General features: G+C 38.4%; 1 protein-coding gene across 5 annotated transcripts in view; it reads right to left on the minus strand.

Annotated features, from left to right (window-relative positions):
• Positions 1–1,364: 1,364 nt before the first annotated feature.
• cep162 (centrosomal protein 162) overlaps positions 1,365–13,340 on the minus strand; it is a 30,940-nt gene continuing 18,964 nt past the window's right edge. For all 5 annotated transcript variants that reach the window (XM_073872339.1, XM_073872342.1, XM_073872340.1 and 2 more), the window contains 12 exons: positions 9,064–9,201; positions 8,600–8,712; positions 8,375–8,480; positions 6,578–6,704; positions 6,334–6,497; positions 6,147–6,251; positions 3,753–4,001; positions 2,679–3,325; positions 2,414–2,555; positions 2,105–2,203; positions 1,880–2,014; positions 1,365–1,797 (listed from right to left, as the gene is read on the minus strand). In XM_073872339.1, coding sequence (XP_073728440.1) covers positions 1,576–1,797; positions 1,880–2,014; positions 2,105–2,203; positions 2,414–2,555; positions 2,679–3,325; positions 3,753–4,001; positions 6,147–6,251; positions 6,334–6,497; positions 6,578–6,704; positions 8,375–8,480; positions 8,600–8,712; positions 9,064–9,201 — 2,247 coding nt within the window. In that variant the 3' untranslated portion in view covers positions 1,365–1,575. The remainder of the gene's footprint in view (positions 1,798–1,879; positions 2,015–2,104; positions 2,204–2,413; positions 2,556–2,678; positions 3,326–3,752; positions 4,002–6,146; positions 6,252–6,333; positions 6,498–6,577; positions 6,705–8,374; positions 8,481–8,599; positions 8,713–9,063; positions 9,202–13,340) is intronic.

A 13,340-nucleotide genomic window follows, 5' to 3' on the forward strand; every position in this document is an offset into this window, starting at 1 on the left:
CCTAGTATATTACACAATAACTAGGGTTTAAAAAATGGAATCAGAAAGAATGTGACCTTTAAAGGAGGCAGCAATGACAGCAGTGAGTTACAACTGGGTCCAAAGAAAAACACAGTTTAATTATTATTATTTCTCTATACGTGCATAACAGCGAACCGGCTCATATTGCCCCAAGCGCCCCGCTGGGAACAACCAGTGCTCCAGAGCAGTTCGCCCCTGCGTACGCGTAACATCTGATCTGTATACAGTATATAAAAAAATCTGACCGGCCCACATTAAAAACTATTGTCTGGCCCCTCTGGCATTTGCTAGAATTGCAAGATGGCCAATCCGCCCATGCCAGTAAAGTCAGTGGAATTGTAGGACCACATGCCGAACAGCCCTTTTTAATAACTATGAGATTAACTGTGGAGAAAAATGTCACCTGCTCTATAATTTTCAGTCATACTGACCCAAAAACATTTTCATGTCAAGATTTTTCCTTTTATGATTCTGGGTCAGAGTGACTTAAAATGACATATAAGGTCAATTAAAATGACTGGTGACACATTCAAAACAACGTACTGTCAGAAATAAATGGTCCCAAGCTGTCACTGGGGCAGTACCCTTATAAAGGTCCTAATATTACCATTTAGGTACAAATGCAGTGTGTTTACATAGGGTGCCATTCTTCCCAGATGCGTCCTGGCCAGGATTCGGTGCGTCTTCCGGAGGTCGTATTTGTTGACCGCATAAGCCATTCAGCTTAAACATAAGACATACAATCGTAGTTTCATTCTTACCTTAAAATGTAACAATTGGGTTTCTGTAATAATAATAATAATAATAATCCTCTATGACGTATGCGGTCGACAAATACGATTTCCGGAGGACGCACCCGAAATCCTGGACAGGATGCGTCTGGGAAGAGTGGCACGTATGGTCACCCTAGTTTACATCTGGTACCAAAATGGACCTTGGGGGCACTAATGAGCTCTTTAAAAGGGTCCTGCCCCAGTGACAGCTAGGGACCATTTTTTTACCTTTCTTTGTGGTAGTGTATTATACAGAAGATATTTTAAAGTTTATTTCATTTTTGATCATTTTAAAATGGTAAAAATTTGGCCTTTATCAAATTCAGTGCTATCATCTATTATCAGTGACCGACCCCAGCCACTTACGCATTTTAAGGCATTCATTAGCATTCAAGCCGTGTGAACTGAGCCCAGTTATGAGACAAGTAATAAATCATGACGTTTACATTATTTGCATTAAGTTGTGTTCATGCATTTTTAGGTGTACGTTTAAGAGTATTCTGTGGTGCAACAGATTTCGGAGTCTAAGCTGTTGTGAAACTAACTTAACAAGTAGCTTAACAAGATGAATTCAAGTAAATAAGAATGAACTTTAATACAAAATGTTGTTTCTTTACACGCATAAAACATACAGTATTCAAACACCTACCCTGAATGTTCCTGAACAATAAATTTTCTTCGTCATTACACACACGCAAAACATGTTAAATATTGTGCAGCCACAAATCCGACGCAAATTTGGCATGAAGTGTCCCTAAGTGTGGTGACTGGTACATACAGCTCAGGATCGTAGGGGCAGGTATGCATGAGCAGAAGTGGAGGCGTGTTCCGGGGCGGGAATAACCACGCCCTGTCTCTGGAGTTCTCGGAGCACATCCAGAATAGAGTCCAGCTCCAATCTGAAAGCCTCCAGTTCTTTAGCCCTGCCTTGAGCGACTCTCCTCCAGCGATCCACCTCACCCTGCTGCTCCTGCTCCACCACCCGGCGTGTGTCTGCGATCACCTGCACCACAGCGAAGCCAAACATCAGCGTACCAGCACAAATTGTATAACGCGCGCAAGCGGGTGGGTGTAAATGTGATTACCTGCTGGAGCTGTTTCTCACGCTGACTGTAGCGAAGCTCCATGGATTGAATTTTCTGCTCGAGACTGGTGAAGTGTCTTAGTTCAGGGCTATGACCTTCTTTGGCCTGCTTCAGCTCTTCAAGAAGCTTAGACAGCTATTGACGTGCATGAGACAGGAAAAAATAGAGAATTATGATGAGACTTTGAAAAACCTTGTTAGGAGTGTGAAATAAAAGCCTTTATACCTGATTCTGCAGGGTTTCTTCTCTAATCTTAGACACGGCTAGTGCTTCTCTGGTACTCTGGAGCTCTTTCACTTGCGCTTGTAAATGCTGTATTATGATCTGCATAAATAAATTACATTTTCATATTCATCTGCCAGATGCTTTTTTGAAAGCGCCTCCCAATGCATTCATTTTTTTTATCAGTACTTAAGTGTTGTGTGGGGAAATGAATTTTTTTACGTTGGTGTGTGTAGTGCATAATAAACATACACAATTATCTGCTAGAGAGACTTAAACAGCTAAGGATCATAAAAAAATTATAACAAAAACCTCTTGTGTGTTCACTTGGTTGGTGATTTCAGCCACTTTGGATGAGGAATGTTCAAGGGCATGGCAAACCCGGAGGCGTTCGATCTCTCTATGATGTTCAGCCTTGACTGAGGCGAGTTGCTCTGCATTCTGCTCCTGAGCCCTGACAATTTCAAAGCAAAGGTCGCGCACATTTGTACTATTTGTGCATCATTAATATCGAGTAACATTTCATTTCATAACCAAAAGAAAGAAATATGAATGCGTATTCATACAAAAAACATACCTGTGGAGCTGTGCCTGCGCATGTGTGACAGCAGCTTGCAGGGAAACTCTTTCTTCTTCTCTCTCTATCTCCATCTGTTCAAGCCTCGCCCGCAAACTGTCATTTTCCATCTGCACTTCTGAGATGTGTGACCCTGAGAACGCACCGGGATGGTAGTCCTTCTCATCCTGGGTAGATGGAAAAGTCTCAGCTGTTTTTTTGGCCTCTTTAGCTGCACCTGAATGCTGTCTGCGCTCGGCAGCATTTCGGTGGACGCCAGGTGTGGACAGCATGGTTCTTCTCTCCCTTTGCAGACGCTCAACAGTGCGACTCAGCTCTTGGATGGTGCGGCTCTTGGAGCTCAGCTCCTGCGTCAACCTCTCGATGCGTCCCGCTTGCGCAGCCTCTGCATGTAACTGGTGACGGGAAGGGCTGCGGGCGGGTTTGTCCGCACCCGATGAAGCCTGAGCCTGGTGGAGCAGCTCCTGCAAAGATGCAACTTCTGCCTGGAGGTCAACCTCTCGTTTCTGATGGGTCTTTTTCATTTCCTCTAGCTCGGCCTTTAACGTCTGAATTTGTGATTCGGAGACTTCGGATGTAGCAGTTGGATTTTGGCTTTTCTCAGCCAAACGCTGCTCTAGATCTGATATCTGCTGTTCATACTGGAGCTGAAGAGATATGAAAACGTGTATCAGATGCAGACACTTTTGGATGTTATTTTGAGGGATCTAATTTACTGTAAGATTGCTCTTGACATTGTGTCAGCAGGACTCATTGCTAGAAAGACATTAAAGAATGATTAGGAAATGTCAGCATCGGATGGAAACGATGCAGCTCATATACTCTCCACTAAGGACTTTAAATAGAAACTGAAATTTCTTTGTTGACTCATTTCGTAGAATTAGTCAGATAGATTAGATAATTTGAGTTGTTTTTGCAATTTCAGTGCTATAGTGAATTCAATTAAAATTAAGTATTAAAGCGGGTACATGAGGAAACTAATATAAGAAATCTCATTAACTGATTTAATGATTTTTTCCTTGTGAGGCACTGCTCGGATTTTGCTTCAATCTGTGCTGAATCTGAGTTAAGTACTTTTATCCTGTGATACTGTTGCTCCATTGTCCTGAGACTGCGTTTGGCAGCTTCATCACGGCCCTCCAGCTCTGCCTCCAGGCGATGGACGCGTCTTTCTAGCAGGGCTGCCGTCTGGGAGGATTGAGGGCCGGCAGGTGGATGGACGTCAGCTACACCCTCCCTGTCACCTGCAGTTGCGGCAGCAAAGATCAAGGCTGGCAGGGAGTTCGGGTGCCTGCTCTTTAGCAGATCCTCCATTTGTTTGAGCTGTAAAATAAAGAGAAACATGAGTAATTGATGGCCAGAATACAAAAAAGTGAACCTGCCCAATGCGCCTAAGCACTGTCTATGCGTTTACATTGCATAAAGACACAATACCATTGTATAACTATACCTGAAGGGCCAAATAATCTAAAATACAGAAGAATGATTGTCAGTAAAACCTACAACGGCTAAAAAATATATAGTTTGATCAAGTACGAATTATTTTTTGGTTTCTCCTAGTAGTGTAGTACATTAGACAGGCCTTGCACGTTTCAAGACACTTCAGGGGGCGTTTAACAATGAACACCAACCAACCCACCAAATTCAGGTGGATTTTTTCAGTGACAACTAACACAGTAGCCACTTTGGCAGGAGAAATTTTATATAATGTATTTGGTGTGTTCGACCTCATGTGGTGTTGCACAGATGGATCGGCGTGTGACATTAAAGTACCCCAAGAGCCATTCTTGAGCAGGTGCACTGTGTGCTTTTGAGTTTTATTTTTTATACGCTGACCGCATGAGGTCGAACATGGTGCTTGCTTAATGGACCATTTTCAAAGAAGCATAATTGAGTTTGTTTAATAATGCATTTTGTTCGTGGGAATACACAAGTTTAAGTACAGCTAACTGTAACAAAACTAAAAGGATGACAGGCTACACAATGTTATTTATTGTATATTAATACCATTACAACATAAATGCAATTTTTGCTAAATAAAAATAATTTATATATTACTTTTAAAAATGAGGACATCCCAGTTGAACGTTTTTATAGATTTTACTTTATTTAAAGGATTAGACCATTTTCTTAAAAAAAAAATACAGATAATTTACTCACCACCATACCATCCAAAATTTGATGTCTTGCGTTGTTAAGTCGAAAAGAAATTATGTTTTTGAGGAAAACATACCAGTATTTTTCTCATTTCAATGGACTTTAATGGACCCCAACACTTAACAGTTTTAATGCAGTTTAAAAGCATTCTAAACGATCCCGAATGAGGCATAGGGGTCTTATCAAGCGAAACGATTGTCATTTTTGGCAAGAAAAGTGGGGAATGTGCACTTTTAAACCACAACTTCTCTTCTTCCTCCGGCTGTGTGGCGCGCCAGCGCGACCTCACGTAATTGCATAATGACGTCGAAAGGTCATGTGTCACATATGTGAAACGCACATTTACGGACCATTTTAAACAATAAACTGACACAAAGAAATTAATTAGTATCATTCGACATACAACAACGTTGGAACGTTCCTCTTTCTCCACACTTGTGAACACTGGGGCGTAGTTTCACATACTTCATCCGTGACCTCTTGACGTAATTACATAAGGTCGCCCTGGCACGTCACAAGACGAGAAGTACTTTTCATGCCAAAAATGACAATTGTTTCGCTAGATAAGACCCTTATGCCTCATTTGAGATCGTTAAGAGTGCTTTGAAACTGCAATTTTAAACTGCACCAAAACCGCTAAGTGTTGGGGTCCATCGAAGTCCAACAAAACGAGAAAATCCTGCAATGTTTTCCTCAAAAAACACAATCTCTTCTCGACTGAACAAAGAAAGACACCAACATTTTGGATGACATGGTGGTGAGTAAATTATCTGGATCTTTTATTAAGAAAATGGACTAATCCTTTAAAGAAACTTCTTAATTTAACTCCATATTTTTGTACCCAATTATGAATTGAAACTCAACCCTGTATTTTTATTGTTTGAATCCTACTTTGCAAGAAAGTGTTGCCAATCTAAAAGTTCTGATTGCCCCCCAGTCCAGCAATCCTAGTACCCTGCTTGTCATATGACCCGTCTTGCAAAATATAGAAATTTGTTTCGCAAAACACCCATAATGTAACTCCTCAGTCAAAAACACAATGATCTAACAGGTGTTCTGCCCACAGCGTGTCACATTACATTGAAACCAGTTCTAACTAAGCAGATCACAAGTAAAAAATTGGGAATTACTACTGAGAAGAATAAAATTGCTTTCTGTCTGACTCTCTAATTCAGACAGATGATCTTGAACTGGCAGATGCAGCTGGATAATTTTAGCTTTTGGGAAACAACATGTACTATGTGCTACATTAGCTGTACCTGCAAAACGAGTGAATAGAAAAGTGTTGAGAAGCCGGTAGCTATGACTGACCTGACGCTCCAGGTCCTGGATTCTTTTAGCTTCACTCGCCCTCTCCTTCGCCTTTCTCTGCTGTTCATTGGCTCTCCTGTTGACCTCCATCTTAAGCTTTTCCACCTGAGCAAGTAACAGGGTCAGATGCTGAGATAAGACCTCTATTGCATTCTGACAACAGCATTCTAGCATGGCCCTACAGTACCTGCTCAGCTAATCTTTGAGTTTCTGCCGTGGCAGCCCGGAGTCTGCCCGCATCTTTGTCCAAGAGCTCTTGGTTCTCAGCATACCACTGCAGCCTCTTCTTCAGCTCCATCATCTCCTCCTGATGTTTCTCCTGGAGCATCTTTATCTCGAAACCTTTATCACCTGTCGGATGCAGCCAGATGTCAAACTGACAAGTGCATTCCTGAAAATAGTCCGTACCACCTCCACCCCAAAACTCCCACCTGATGTGTAGACAACCTGAGCTTTGGCGAGGTCTCGTTCTTTTTTCATCATCTCCAGGTCTACGTGCAATGCTTGTTTCTCCTGTTTAAGCCTGCGGATCTCATCTTGCAGTCGCTCCTCGTTTCTCTGCACACAAAATTTGATGTGATGCAATATCTAGGCCAATTCCATGTAAAATATTAGCTCTGTTATTAAACCAAGTGAGCTGCCAATTTTAGCATTTATAGTCCTTAGATCCTATAGACCTTTTCCTTGCTTTGTCCGCCATCTTGGGTGAACTTTTTACTAAACTCACTGCAATGCACTGTGGGTTTGGGTGATTCTCACGAAATTAGACTTATGAGGTATCATAAAACATTTTGATAAAAAAGTAAATGCTATCAAAATAAGAAGCATACAGTTACAAACATCTCTTCATGTACTATTTTGCACATGATTTTAAATGACATCATACAAACCAATTTTGTTTTTTTTCTACATTTAAGGGGAACATTTTCATTACTGCAACATGTCCATGACTGGATTTGTTTTTTTTACATGGAAATATTTTTTAAAAATTAAAAAATCTAAAAAATAAAAAGCTTCAGTGCATGCATGTTATACTATAAACATTTACAGAAAAGTAACAATGGTATTTGGTGACCATTGGTAAAGGTAGAGACAATAATAAGGAATATAAATGTGTCCAAGACCAATTCTCATCCTCCGCAACAATTTTCAATCATTGTTTAAACCCTCAAGGAACTAACATTTAAAAAAAAATAGTTGGAAGGGACATAATTGACTGTGACCCTCAAGATGGCTACCAGATAAGCAATTCTTATTTTTTGTTTGTCATAGTACCTAGACAACTTTTTATTTCTCATTACTGAAACATGAGTTTGTAAATGCATATATTTAATGTAATATTATGTTGCGGTAATGATAATTTTTGATAATGATATTCTAAAAATAATTCTATAGGATTTTTTTTAAATCCTCTAAAAAAAGTGGTTATAATAAGTTCAGACCATAATCTTGTATGTGCAAAAAAATTGCCTTCAAAGGCTTTTTAAAAATTCTGATGCTGGACACCTCCTAAATCTGGATTTCATGAGAATCACCCGGTTGCATTCTGAATGAATTTGAAGGCAAAATAAGGTTGCTGCTTTCCTTTTGGAACAAGGTTTGTATCAAGGCAACTTTAAAGTGTACCTATTTCATTGCTAAAATCAACATTATTTTGTGTATTTGGTATAATACAAAATGTTCACGTGATTTATGGTTAAAAAACACATTATTTTCCACATAGCGTACATTTTTGTAGCTCCAGATTTCCCCCTCTTCCTGAAACGCGCAGATTTTGTACAAAGCTGTCCCTGATTGGCCAGCTAATCCTTACGTTGTGATTGGACTGAATACCTCTGACATCAGCTGGAAATGTGACAATCCTTACCATGTTTGAAAAAATTCGAGCACAATGCAATGCTAACAGGAGTTAACTTATACTGAGTCTGAAGCGGGATGAATTTTTAATGTCAGTCTTGTCTACATCACCAATCCCAGCAAGTAAACTGTTGCCTACAATCCGCGTGTTTGTTGTAGTCCAAAAAAGAGATTTACGTTGGAGACGATAACTCATGTCAACATTTACTTTGGGGTATGTACCTTTTTCATATCGTTAACATGTACTAATACACACTTACACACCAAAGAAAATGTAAAATTGTGAATCGGACAATTTATGCTCTTAAAATGCTATCTGAGTAGGCATTTCACAAGTTAAAAAACGCTATTGAAAGGTTTGGACTACATACCTGGGCGGCTTGCACCTGACCTGTCAGCTCTGCAATGTTGAAGCTTTTATCAGCAATGCTTTTCACTCCAACAGTTCTTTGAATACCGCTCATATTCAACCGCTCCCTAAGAGGGAAATGAATATTCAGTGCTTTATATATCAGCTGCTGGAAAGAAAAGTGCCATTTTGAAAGTCTGCTACGATTAGTATTTTAACAGTCTACTGGTGCATGTAGAGTGCTGACCTGGTGCGTGCTAACTCATTCTGGAGCCGCTGGTTCTCCATGAACAAAACCTCTTCGTTTTGTTTGCTTTGAACCTGGAGAGCTTTCATTTGAAGATACAGTTTTTCGTTTTCCTATATCGTTGAAAATATCAAAAATATCCGACAGGGTCTCTTTGCAGCACATGAACACAAATGACCCATACTCTGCATGTGCACTGAACTGAATACAGTTTCGAATAAGAATTAATTGGATGTGCTGTGTGAAAAGGCTATGGGTTCTTTTATATTTCTTTTGTAACATGTGAACAGTGATTATCGACAGTGTTATTATCTGCCTGCAATGATTTGAAAACTAAGATGCTTCCATGTTTCGAATGGAATAAATTACAAAACTGACACATAGAAGAAATAAATGACAGTCAGTGAAAAATGAATACATGTCTAGTTGTCGTGCATCAGCATCCCTCATGGGGAATGACTCACCTGATGGTAGCCTTGAATCAAAGTCTCTTGCTCCTTCATCTCTTTCTCTATTAGCTTTAGTTTCTCTTCAGTTACCGGGTCTGAGGCTTCACCAAAACACCACTTCTGTCTCTTACTGACTTCTTCTGCACTGTGCAACTAGAAAAATAACATTTCACAGCGCTTAACGGGAGATTTTGATTTTCCTCCCAGATACTTCAACTGGCAAATGTTCAGACATAAATATTTTAGGTCTGTCATGTTTTACATCCATTTCCTTAAATGGAGACATTATTTCAAATGAAGTTGTGGTAAAAATGTAAAAAGCTCCAATGCAAAAGCCGCAAAACATCACCTCTGTAAAAAAATATAATGATATTAACTGAACGCTCTTGGCACATAATATACATTTATTAAACACTTTCGCTTCAAATTAACTTGAGCCATTCAGAAATTCCAATTTGTTGGCAGATCAAAAGTGTTAAAATGTGGTTAAGTATCTTATTTTTACATTTAAATTCTGACTTTCATCATATAAAGGGCCCTTTCATACACCCGGCGCAATGCAGCACAATTGTTTTTTGCTAGTTTGAACACAGAGCAATTATAATTTTCACGTCCAGCGGCACGTTGTTTAAATAGCAAATGCATTTGCGCTCAATTTTGCGCCCATGGGGGTTCTGGTCTGAAAACAAGGTGTGTTCAGGCGCATTGTTGGCACGTTGCTATTTTGAGGCAACTAAAATAATCTATGCAATTGACCAACTAAAACCTGGTCTAAAGTCAATGGCACAATATTGTTTTTGTTATTTAACCTTCATAAGACCTGATTTTCCTGTATACGTTATAGTTCTACGGGGTGTAAAAATGACCCTAGAGATTAAAAAAGTGATTACAAAAAATATATACATTTTTAATTATACAAATAATCTATAATTTTTTTATTTACTTCCCATCTATACATTAATGCTGTGTTTTGGGAGATATGAAGTACTTTTATACCCGTTTACCACTCAATTACTTAACTTTAGCTTGCCGGAAAAATATAATTATGATCTAAATTTGATTTAAATTGTTCTTAGATATTGATCTAGATGTTATGTGTTGAATTCAGCCACTTGTTGTTTAGAAAATTATTATATAATTATATAATATTATATAATAAAGAATTATAGTTTAGGAAATAAATCACTTCGACCAGCAGAGGCCCATAGAGACCCATTCAATTCACTGGATGTAGCCAACTGCTCACATAACTACTTTATTGATACATTTGTGAATTTATGTTTATATAAACATTAGAAAGGACATTAAAAATAAATATTATTTCAAATAGTAGAATTTTTTGTAGTTTTTGATGCATTTTGAAATGTGTGTGTGATTGAGCATGTCTTTTCTATATTGCATTTGTGCTCTAGTTCCAGGCCTACCTTTCTAAGTTGAAATTTTCAGATTTATGCTGGATGCATTGATTTTTTTGACAAATAAAAAGAATTTTTTTTTTTTTTTGCATTTCCCATTCATTTCAATTGGGGTCATTTTTACCCCTAAAGGGACTAATTAAGTAAATTTTTTTACCCCTCTTTAGAATGAGCGAATCAAGCCAAATTTTTTAATATGAATCTTGACAGATAATCTGGAAAAGTCACAAAATCTTATTCCACTGAGATGAAGGAAACCATGTTTTTAAACTAAAGAAAAGTGACTTGGGGGTACATTGACCCCAAGGGTCTTATTAGGGTTAATGAGCGTGTTAGTAATATGCGCCTATAAAGTCACAACAACCTGCGTTTGCTTATCACACACGTGGAAGCTCAGAAGCACACAAACATTTTAAATATGAAAAATCAAAGGATTAAAATGAAAAAGATTATTATTGAGTCTCTTGGACATAAATGAGAGCCGATTATGAGACGTTAGATTGCGTAAAGAGCTGCTTCGCCTAATGTTTTGCTTTAAACAAATGCACATATTGCATCTATTTTAATTTTGTTTTTAAATGCTACTTTGTACCTCTGGATATGGTGAGATGAGAACCTTTTAAATGTAATCCTTTTCAAAACACTCACGGCGCTGTCCGAGTGCTGAAGGCTCTCCAAAAGTTTTTAAATTATTTATCTGTTTGTTACAAATAAAGTATTTTTACAGTACAAACCTTTTCTGGTATATTTGTAAATTATTTTTTGAGATCACACTGATCATGTTGGCCAGGGGTAAGCAAAGTCGGCCCTGGATTGCCAATGTCCTGCTGAGTTTAGCTCCATCTCTAATCAAGCACACTTGAACAAGCTAATCAAGGTCTAAAAAGTCACCTGAAACTACAGGTAGCCAAGGTTTTATAAGGGTTGGAGCTAAAATCTGCAGGACATTGGCACTCCAGGACTGATGTTGCCTACCCCTGATGTAGGCTATCCTTCCATTAACAGCAATTAAAAGCCTGCTAATTTTACTTCCATGACTAAAAGTAAACGACTTTGGTGGTCTTCCTCCTCCATTTAGCTTTTCAGTTTACAAATTCTGCCATCTAAATAGGGAATCGGCATGGCACGAACGCAACTGGCTTTCAGAGAGATGAGAGCTCTCACTGGTTTATTGCACGTTACGCCCAAAACACACCCATTACTCATTAAGAGAATAACTTACGCCGCATTCAGACAGCCAGCGATGTTATCGCTGTGTGTCGCCCGTCTCTTTCAATGAGGTGTTTCGAAATCTGCTTGTCATACACAAATTAGAGATGCGCGGTTGGCGGTTACAGCCGCGGACTCCGCGGATAAACCGCGGATCGGGCGGATGATGTGACGAAAAATAATATTTTAATTAAATTCGGGCGGGTGGCGGATCGACAGCTTGTTATTAGCTTTGTCCTTCAAAGCATGCGACCTTAAAGGTGAGCACTATGTCTATCAAGGTGGCAGGCTCAGAAGTTCGCGAAGAGAACTGAAATGAGACGGTCTAGCCTTCTGAGGACCCATAATTTGGGTCACCTGTTGCACGCACCCCCAGTAGCGCCCATCGCGCCTGTCACCAGAAAACAGCGGAGACATTTCTGACTTATTAAAATAAATATGTAATCAGAAAAATATGAATTTATTTTAGAAAATATGACACATTGATGTAGATTAAACTATTCAACAGTATATCAAATAATCAACCTTAGAAATATACGCAACATAAACCGAATAATATTAACACAAAACATAACTTATAATACTGAAACAGTGACAAGAAAAAGTTTTCTAAATACACTTTTATATAATAAAGGTTTTAATTGTTTGGGATAGGCTTGGCTGTTAAGGATCCATTCGTTCTATCATTAACAGCGCGGAGAAATGAGGATGCATTTTGACACAGCTCTTATCAACGCCGGCGAAGGAGGTACGTGGCAAACTCAAAAAAAAAAAAGAGATTTAAAAACAAAGGAAATAAAAGGTCAGAAAAGGGTTGCCTGGAATAAGTTTTACAAAGTGGTAAATCAGGATGACACCAGTGCAGACTATGTAATTTGTGCGTTTAATTTAGGCTATTTATTTATTTATTTTTGTCTCATGTCATGGGCGCCGATCGGAGACTGGTCTTTATGATTTAAAAAGAAAGCATTTAAGTGAACAGTAGGCCTACTAAACGAACTTGAAGCAAAAATAAATTTCAGCAAATGCAAACTTCAATCAAACATATGAAGAGGTGAAGTATAGCTTTAGCCTACAGAAATGCTTATTGCATTAATTTTTAAATGTGTGCGAGGTCCGTGCACGCCCTCCGCTAGCAACAAGTGGCTAAACAAGCATTAAATATTAATGACGTTGAGTTTATTGTTTTATTAATTTATATTCACAAAACTTATCAACAAAACATCGATTAAAATTAAGAGACAAATTATCTGAAACGAAATTCATTTTTAAAGTAGAAAACAAAACTTAAATTAAACTCGAAAATAATGTCTGACCCATTAAAATTCTCCCGTCATATTGGCCTTTATATGCCCTATATGGCGTTTAAAATTACAGTCTATCTTTCGTAATAAGCTAACTAAATTTAAACAAAACATAAACACATTACAACAATATTCAAACCCAACAATACTCAAACATAAATATAAAATAGACATTATCTATGATGATCCATGTTAAAACAATCCGATATAGCGTGTATAATAGCTGGTTGGTAGATGTTTACTATTTATACCTCCATTTACCTGAATAAAATTATTTTTACTTTGAAAATTATGCGCTGTCACGTTAACATCAGCTGTTCGTTTACATAAGACTCCATCTACATTTACACTCAGCGCAACGTCT

Source organism: Misgurnus anguillicaudatus, chromosome 10, assembly GCF_027580225.2.
Source record: "Misgurnus anguillicaudatus chromosome 10, ASM2758022v2, whole genome shotgun sequence".
Lineage (NCBI taxonomy): Eukaryota > Metazoa > Chordata > Actinopteri > Cypriniformes > Cobitidae > Misgurnus > Misgurnus anguillicaudatus.